The sequence below is a fragment of the Musca vetustissima genome, unplaced genomic scaffold (assembly GCF_032173495.1).
Source record: "Musca vetustissima isolate MV318-11 ecotype Yass unplaced genomic scaffold, APGP_CSIRO_Mvet_v1 utg437, whole genome shotgun sequence".
Lineage (NCBI taxonomy): Eukaryota > Metazoa > Arthropoda > Insecta > Diptera > Muscidae > Musca > Musca vetustissima.
In genome coordinates this window covers 73,969-83,944 of record NW_026887875.1, presented here as the reverse complement: position 1 = coordinate 83,944, position 9,976 = coordinate 73,969, and the positions used below count along the sequence as shown (strand labels likewise).

Below are 9,976 nucleotides of genomic sequence, written 5' to 3'. Positions count from 1 at the left end.
AAGTTCAGAAATTAAACACACGGTGGTGACACCGGGACAGATAACCCAACCACACCAACCCAAAAAGTATTCCATCAACAATAATTTACCTTCTATTTGCTTTGCAGGCTAACATTAATGTTATTAAAGTGACTCTAATGACTCCCCAAAATGATATAGTACACTCACACATACACACATTAATTTCCAAAACCCCAAAAAATAAACTTTCTACAATAACAACACAAACTTTTTGTCCTCACACATACACAAACATCCCTCCTCCCTATCCATCTCCTTTCCAAAGCAGAAATATAACTTTCACTCCAATCGATTTTAAAATGTCGCCCCCTTTCTCTCTCTCTCTCTCTAATCCTTCTCTTTTCCTCTTTATCATTGCAGGTGAACGTTTTGTACCGGACACACATGAGAGTGGCTATAAAATCACAATGCGTTTGACCATAAATGATGTTGACGCACAGGACTTTGGGTCATATCGGTGTGTTGCCAAAAATTCATTGGGCGATACGGATGGTGCAATTAAACTTTATCGTAAGTATTAATACACAGAGATAATAACTGAATATGCACAGCCACATACACACACACACATCGAATGCAAGCACACAGTGACACAGCGGGAATGGAAGTGGATGGATGGATGGAGGAAGGTAGGCAGGCTGGCTGGAAATGATTACCAAAGACATGACATTGAACGAGAAAAGCCACGTCGGACCAACAACAACAACACCAAGTGGATGATGAGTAATTGATGAGGTTCATTAAATGTTAAGCGAGGGTAAAGGGGCGGGCGATAAAAACGACAAATTGCTGTAACCACAAAACTTATAATTTACACACAGATAGGGTAAGCCACAAAATCTACAATAAGTTAATTAGGGGAGAGCATTAGAGGGGTATTCAGGGTTCTCTACAAGACGAGTATTTTTTAAAAAAAAATTTTTTGAGGTCCATAAGAGGCGTGGATAAAGTCGAGAAAAAAATTATTCTAAAAATCCACGACTTGTATAGAGTCGGGAAAAAAATATTTTAAAAATCTACGCCTTATATAAAGTCGAGAAAAAAATATTTTAAAAATCCACGCCTTATATAAAGTCGAGAAAAAAATATTTTAAAAATCCACGCCTTATATAAAGTCGAGAAAAAAATATTTTAAAAATCCACGCCTTGTATAGAGTCGGAAAAAATTATTTTTGAAAAATCCTCGCCTTGCATAGAGTCGGGAAAAAATAATTTTAAAAATCCAGGCCTTCTGTGAACCCTTAATGGGCCTTTAAAAAAAATTATTTTAAAAATCAACGCCTTGTATAGAGTCGGGAGAAAATTATTTTAAAAATCCACGCCTTGTATAGAGTTGGGAAAAAATTATTTTAAAAATCCACGCCTTGTATAGAGTCGGGAAAAAAATTATTTTAAAAATCCACGCCTTGTATAGAGTCGGAAAAAATTAGTTTAAAAATCCACGCCTTGTATAGAGTCGGGAAAAAATTATTTAAAAAATCTACGCCTTGTATAGAGTCGGGAAAAAATTATTTTAAAAAATCCACGCCTTGCATAGAGTCGGGAAAAAAATTATTTTAAAAATCCCCGCCTTGTATAGAGTGGGGAAAGAAATTATTTTAAAAAATCCACGCCTTGCATAGAGTCGGGAAAAAATTATTTTAAAAATCCACGCCTTGTATAGAGTCGGGAAAAAATTATTTTAAAAATCCACGCCTTGTATAGAGTTAGGAAAAAATTATTTTAAAAATCCACGCCTTGTATAGAGTCGGGAAAAAATTATTTTAAAAATCCACGCCTTGTATAGAGTCGGGAAAAGATTATTTTAAAAATTGCACGCCTTGTATAGAGTCGGGAAAAAATTATTTTAAAAATTCACGCCTTGTATAGAGTCGGGAAAAAATTATTTTAAAAATCCACGCCTTGTATAGAGTCGGGAAAAAATTATTTTAAAAATCCACGCCTTGTATAGAGTCAGGAAAAAATTATTTTAAAAATCCACGCCTTGTATAGAGTCGGGAAAAAAATTATTTTAAAAATCCACGCCTTGTATAGAGTCGGGAAAAAATTATTTTAAAAATCCACGCCTTGTATAGAGTCGGGAAAAAATTATTTTAAAAATCCACGCCTTGTATAGAGTCGGGAAAAAATTATTTTAAAAATCCACGCCTTGTATAGAGTCGGGAAAAAATTATTTTAAAAATCCACGCATTGTATAGAGTCGGGAAAAATTATTTTAAAAATCCACGCCTTGTATAGAGTCGGGAAAAAATTATTTTAAAAATCCACGCCTTGTATAGAGTCGGGAAAAAATTATTTTAAAAAGTGCACGCCTTGTATAGAGTCGGGAAAAAATTATTTTAAAAATCCACGCTTTCTATAGAGTCGGGAAAAAACTATTTTAAAAATCCACGCTTTCTATAGAGTCGGGAAAAAATTATTTTAAAAATCCACTCCTTGTATAGAGTATAAATATGTTACATGTGTGCAATAAATATATATTTATATATTATACATATGTATATAACCACACATGACAAAATTATTTCTTCTTCTTCTTTGTTGGTCATACATTTAAATGGTCTCATTAAAATTTTTTGCAATTAATTTAATTTCCACAACAACCACAACATCCATTGGGAGCTCGGGTAGAAGAAGAATTTGAACTGAATGTTGTCATGAATAAAATATCAAATTGAGATTGTATAAATTTTCTCGATGGGACCCCTGACAATTTAGGTCATAATAATATTCAATTAATTACTGACTTAATAAAAACGGGAAATGAATGGTTAAAAAACGGGTTTTTAAAAACATTTCCATAATTGTCAACAAGAAGTGGTGATGGGGACAGTGGAACAATATTCTTAAACAGATTCACAACTAGGTGCTTGAACAAATATTTTTAAAAAATCCACGCCTTGTATGGATCCTTGAAAAATTATTTTTGAAAAATCCAAATTATTTTTTTAAAAATCTACGCCTCTAGTAGGCCAATAAAAAAATATTGTTAAAAAATCCATGCCTATTGATGATCCACTGTCTTCTTCTTTCCCTTTAGTCCCTACTTTGAAGGGATCTTGGTGTAAATATATGTGAATATTTAATTGTCCACAGTTTTCCGTTCCACTTTAGCCTTTTCGTTTTCATTTCTCTGTTTTCCTGGTTTTTTTGCAAGTTTGTCATTCTCAAAAGGCCTACCACACTCACACATACAATCACACATATGTAGTTTTCTTTTTTGCTCATTTTATTGTGGTTTCCGTTTCCCTTTTATGATGTCGACGTTGATGATGATGATGCCTTTGTTTCCTTAAAGGTTAACATGTCATTCATAACAATTTTCTGTAATTGTCGGCCATTTGGAACGGACGTTTCAAATAAAATTACAATAAATAATTAAATATTGTTTTTACCGTGTGTGTCTCGTTGTATGTGTGAGTGACAACGGGGCAAGACAATGAGGAGGAATTATCAACGCCCCTTGGCATGTCATCGTGTCACGCCAGCCTTTTAAATGAAAGAAAGAGTGAAAAGAAAAACCTTTTTACCGGCAGGAAATTAAATCAAGACACCCACCTTTGGGCTCTGGTCGAACACCACCACATCTCCCCGACAGAGCTTCTCTCGTAATCGTCATAGCCATCAATTGTAGCTTCGGCTGGCCTGTGCATACAGATAAGATGTATGGCAGTGCAGTAGTCATATATATGTATATATATATATACATATGTGTGTTACACACATACACATATGTATGTGTATAGGATAATACCACATGATATGATAGGCATACAACCTGTCCTACCAGCTTGATGCGAATAAATGTTGATGATGAACAATCCTTTGCAAAACTATCAAGGCATGAAGTAGATACAACACTTTCATCTGATGCCAGTCAAGGGTGGGGATGAAAGTCAATGAAGAAGAGATAACACAAAAAGGAGAAGAAAAATAATATGGAATTGTTGTTACTGTTTCATCACGGTCCATACCTCATACGTGAGTGAATCTATCTGTCTGTCTGTCTATGCAATTAAAGTTTTCTCCATGTGAGTCACTGAACTTAATTGAAACACAACGCGGCACGTTGGCATGGTGCTCCCCACCCCAGTGAATAATTAAACTGTTGTTTTTTTTATAATTGAACGGAAGTAAAGATTCAGGGTCTACTTCTAAATAAATATTTTTTTTCTGGCCTGGCATTTTTAAATATTTTTTCTCGACTCTACATAAGGCGAGGATTTTTTAAATATTTTTTTCTTGAGTCCATATTTATACCTTATATCCATGTATTTATACCCTACACAACTATGTTGCCAGGGTATTATAGCTTTGTGCAGCCCCAAAAGTTTGTAACGCCGCGAAATATTGATCCTAGACCCACCTTTAAGTATACCGGTAATATCTCGACTAACTGAGTCGATCTAGACATGTGTGTCCGTCTGTCCATTATAATTTGTAAACACGATACAGGTCACAATTATTGACCTATCTTCACGAAATTTTGCATGTAGGATGGGTTCTGGCCAATGAAGACCCCTATTGTTTTTGGGAAAATTCGATTAACATTTAGGGGATGAAATGGACCAAATACTAAATTTTTGTCGGTTTTTCTGGTCGCTCCACAGGCCGCAATAATTGCCCGAACATCGGGAAATTTTGCATGGAGAAGGGGATTGGGCCAGAGAACAAGTATGCCTGTTTTGATAAATATTGGTCAATATTTAGCGTGTCAAATGGACCCTGACTTTTGTGTGAAAAATTACAAAATTTGTATTCTATAGCGTATATATTTAGTTCTGAAGGACATATAGGCAAGAAGTTGACAGTATATCAGAGAGGAGCGGTTGACCTTTAAATTGATACAAATTATCGCTTTGAAATGTTCCTTTAGGTACCAGTTATGGTTAAGGACAACGCCTATAATTCTTGGTGATGATCAGATAATAATTTTGGGATGAAGTGGACCGAAAACCTAATTTGTTTGTGTTTTTTGTCGATTCGATCTATAGGCTACAATTATAAGCCGAACATCACAACACAGCCCACGATGAAGGGAATTTGCACAAGTAATTAGAAGAACTGTACCGAATATTGGTAATATTCGGAAAATATGTCAGAGTAAGGAAGAGGTGCTGTTGACCTCTAATCGGGTGCAACTATCACGAAATATTACACAGGCTCGGAATAAAAATCCGCCAAAAGATAGAGTTCTGTGGTAGTTGTGTAGGGAATCGTATGGTCGGCCCCGTCCGTCTATACTGCTCCGCTCACTGGTTTTTAAAAAAACGAGATAGACCCATAGTTCCTGTTGAGAATACGAATAGAATCACTTTCGGAGTCGATTTATGCATGTCCGTATGTCTGTTGGTGTAAAATTCTAAACAAAGTACAGGTCGCATTTATAATCCGAATTGGATGAAATTTGGCATAGGCCACTTATTTGACCCAAGGACGAATCCTATTGAATTTGAGAAAAATCGGTTCAGATTTAGGTATAGCTCGCATATATATTTTCGTCGGATTTTATGAAAATGGTGCACCAAAGCCCCTTTATATCCTTTCATTTGGACGAAATTTGGCACAACTGATATCTGAAAAGTTTCGTGCAAATCGGTCCGGATTTAGATATAGCTCTCATATATAGTTTCGTCGGATTTTATGAAATGGTCTTTCGATTTGCACGAAATTTGGCACAGCTTTCGGAATTAAGCCTAGAATGATGTATGCTAAGGATCGTAAAAATCGGTTCAGATTTAGATATAGCTCCCATATATATTTTCGTCCGATATTATGTAAATGGTGCACCAAAGTCATTATATATCTTTCGATTTGCACGAAATTTGGTACAGCGTACTGAGTTAAGCCTAGAATGATGTGAGCTAAGATTCGTGAAAATCGGTCCAGATTTAGATATAGCTCCCATATATAGTTTCGTCCGATTTTATGTCAATGGTGCACCAAATACCCTTTATATCCCTCGATTTGGCACAGCGAACTGAATTAAGCCTAGAATGATGTGTACTAAGTTTCGTGAAAATCGGTCTAGATTTTGATATTGCTCCTATATATATTTTCGTCCAATTATATGTATATAATGCACCAAGGTCCCTATATATCTTTCGATTTGCACGAAATTTGGCATAGCGTACTGAATTGAGCCTAGAGTGATGTCTGCCAAGTTTCGTGAAAATCGGTCCAAATTTACATATAGCTTCCATACATATTTTGGTCCGATTTAATGTAAATGGTCACAAACGCCCCTATATATCTTCCGATGTACACGAAATTTGGCAAGGGGTACTGAATTGGGTGCAGAATGATGTGTGCTAAGTTTCGAGAAAATCGGTTCAGATTTAGATATAGCTACCACATATAGTTTCGTCCGATTTTAGGTAATTGGTGCACCAACGCCCCTATATATCTTACGATTTGCACGAAAATTGGTATAACGTACTGAAATGAGCCTAGAGTGATATCTTCCAAATTTCGTGAAAATTGGTTCAGATTTAGATATAGCTCCCATACATAATTTCGTCCAATTTTATGTATATAATGCACCGAAGCCCCTATATATATTTCCATTTGCACGAAATTTCGCATAACGTACTGACTTGAGCCTAGAATGATGTCTGCCAATTTTCGTGAAAATCGGTTCAGATTTAGATATAGCCCCAAATTATATTTTCGTCCGATTTAAGCTAAATGGTGCACCAATGTCTATATATATATTTCAATTTGCACGAAATTTGGCACAGCGTACTAAATTAGGTCTAGAATGATGTGTGTTAAGTTTCCTGAAAATCGGTATATATTTAGATATATCTTCCATATATATTTTCGTCCGATTTTATGTAAATAGTGCACCATCGTCCCTATATATCACTCGATTTGCATGAAATTTCGCATAGCGTACTGAATTGAGCCTAGAGAGATGTCTGCCAAGTTTCGTGAAAATCGGTCCAGATTTAGATATAGCTCCCATATATAGTTTCGTCTGATTTTATGTAAATGGTGCACCAACACCCCTATATATCTTTCGATTTGCACGAAATTTGGCATAGGGTACTAAATTGGGTGTAGAATGATGTATGCTAAAATTCAGGAAAATCGGTTCAGAATTAGGTGTAGCTCCCATACATATTTTCGTCCGATTTAAAATGTTCACCAAAGTATCTAGCATATCCGCATATCTGATTGAGATTAAATTTACGTAAAAAATCGATTTACATAAATTTGTCCCATTTTACGAAAACGACTCTAAACTTGCCCGAATTAAATGAAATTTAGCATAGGTTCCAGATCGCATATCCAAGTTTGTACAATGTCATGTCAATGATTTTTTCGAAAAGGCGAAGTCTGTTAGGAGACATATCGCTCGTTTGCTGCAAGACAGGTTAACTCAAAAAACCCGATTTTGCAGAAAATGTTTAAGTTTTCAATTTACTCACACTTTATATGGGACAGAGGAACTTCTACAGCTTCTCAATTAGAGTTTGTAAGAGATATTCATATGAAATTTTTACACAACATGAAGTTCGCTATAATAGCGAACAATCGTACATCATTAACTCGAAAATCACTTTTTTTTCAGTTATGCCTCTCTAGCAGCAAATGAGCAATATGTAGAATATACCCAAAGTGGTGAAGGGTATCATATAGTCCGACTTTACTACTTTCCTTAGTGGAAATCGTTGATTTTTTAAATATTTTTTTTCTTCTCTCTGTATAGTTACTTCCCACCTTTTGGCCATTGAAATTTAAATATTATTTTAAGCAAATTCTTACCTTTCAAACCATCCATAGCCTAGCCTAGACCTCCGCCCAACCCCATGTTAACTGTTGCATGTCCTTTTGGTAGTGTGTGTGTGTTTGTGTGCAATACAATAGAAAATAACAAGAACGAAACAAATTCAAATCGAAATGAAAATGCTAATACTTGCCATATTGCCATATCACTTCTCAACTTCCCCGCTCTCTCTCTCTATGGTTCCGCACACTTCTTCTCATGCCTTTTGTTTCTGGTTATCTCGTTTAGACATTCCACAAACCACAACTGTGACAACGTTAGCCCCTACGGTTTCAACGAATACGGTACCAATGCTGGTAACCAAATACCACAAAGGTATGTATCTATGTATGTGTGAATGTATGCATGTAGTTGTGTTGGACTTAAAATGAATGCATGACAATATAAAAAAGAGAAAAACTTAGATTGGTTCTCTTCTCCTCCCTTCCCTGCCCTTCCATCCTGCCATTCCCAGCACCTCAGCATCCAGCCATTCCTTATGATGACTTTATTTCAGATTTGCTTAGTTTTTTTTTCAGATTTTTTTTTTTCATTTTTCTTTTCTGAAACTATTTACATAAATCTATGCAAGTTGTAACATATATGGGACATTTTCGGTTGATATATAACCATAACAAAAATTTTCTACTCTCGTTAGAAAAGTTTTGGGCCCCTTAATGTCCTTGCCAAACCCCAATTTCCCCCTCCGAGAAAAAAAAAAATATTTATGCAAAATACCTTTTGCTCAATTTTTATTTTTCCAAATGACTTTCTTTCACCCGGCTAGCTAGCCAGCTAATAGTATTTAAGTATTAAATAACTTCTATTTATATATATGAAACTTTTTCTTACTCACACACACACACACGATACTTACCTTGTTCTCCTATTTTTCCTCTCCCTGGTATAGAACAACGTTATAACTATCAACAAAATAATAACAATAATAAGAATGGCAACAACAATAACAACAACTACAATCATAAATTGCAAAGAACAAAATCAAAAATGGATTTACCGCAACAGAATGGCAACAACAATAACAACAACATGTACCTGGGTGGAGGTTCCTCGGCCACCTTGTGGAATACTCAACAGCAGCAGCATCAGCATGATCGCTACGTTGTCAGGGGCGAACAGTATTTGGGTAAGTAGCATGGAAAATCAGTATGGAAATTCCGTACGAAGGGCAAGGGTAGGGGGGAAATTCCTGGCAAATACCTTGCCGACAGTCAGTCGTAAAGTCAAAAACATTTAAATCTGCTTAACAAAAGAAAAGGGCAGCAGATGAAGGTGGGGACGGAGTCAAGCAAGTAACAAATACCAGGTAATAGGTATTAAACTTACAAGACCAGGACTGGGTATTGGAGGCATTAAGTGACCGTGAAAAGAAATTTAAACACAAACGAACCCTATTGAAATTGGGAAAAATCGGTTCAGATTTAGATATAGCTCCCATATATATTTAACCGATTTAATGTAAACGGTCCCTATATATCTTTCGATTTGCACGAAATTTGGTACAGCCTAATCATTTAGGTCTAGAATGATGCCTGCCAAATTTCGTGAAAATCGGTCCAGATTTAGATATAGCTCCCATATATAGTTTCGTCCGATTTCATGTAAATGGTGCCCCAAAGTCCCTATATATCCTTCGATTACAAAATTTGGCATAACGTAATGAATTAAGCCTAGAGAGATGTCTGCCAACTGTCGAGAAAATCAGTCCAGATTTAGATATAGCTCCCATATATAGTTTCGTCCGATTTCATGTAAATGGTGCCCCAAAGTCCCTATATATCTTTCGATTTGCACGAAATTTGGCATAACGTACTGAATTGAGCCTAGAATGATGCCTGCCAAGTTTAGTGAAAATCGGTCCAGATTTAGATATAGCTCCCATATATAGTTTCGTCCGATTTCATGTAAATGGTGCCCCAAAGTCCCTATATATCCTTCGATTTGCACGAAATTTGGCATAACGTACTGAATTTATAGAAAATATAGCTCCCATATATAGTTTCGTCCGATTTCATGTAAATGGTGCCCCAAAGTCCCTATATATCTTTCGATTTGCACGAAATTTGGCATAACGTACTGAATTGAGCATAGAATGATGCCTGCCAAGTTTCGTGAAAATCGGTCCAGATTTAGATATAGCTCCCATATATAGTTTCGTCCGAT

At 35.8% G+C, this 9,976-nt stretch overlaps 1 protein-coding gene across 1 annotated transcript; it reads left to right on the top strand.

The window, feature by feature from the left end:
• Window positions 1-381: 381 nt before the first annotated feature.
• Window positions 382-8,947, top strand: LOC133335676 (transcription factor mef2A-like; the record flags this gene model as incomplete). The annotated part of the gene is made up of 3 exons (XM_061543987.1): window positions 382-531; window positions 8,042-8,128; window positions 8,703-8,947. Coding segments are annotated over 3 exons (482 nt in total), but the record flags the coding sequence as incomplete, so codon positions are not given.
• Window positions 8,948-9,976: the final 1,029 nt, after the last annotated feature.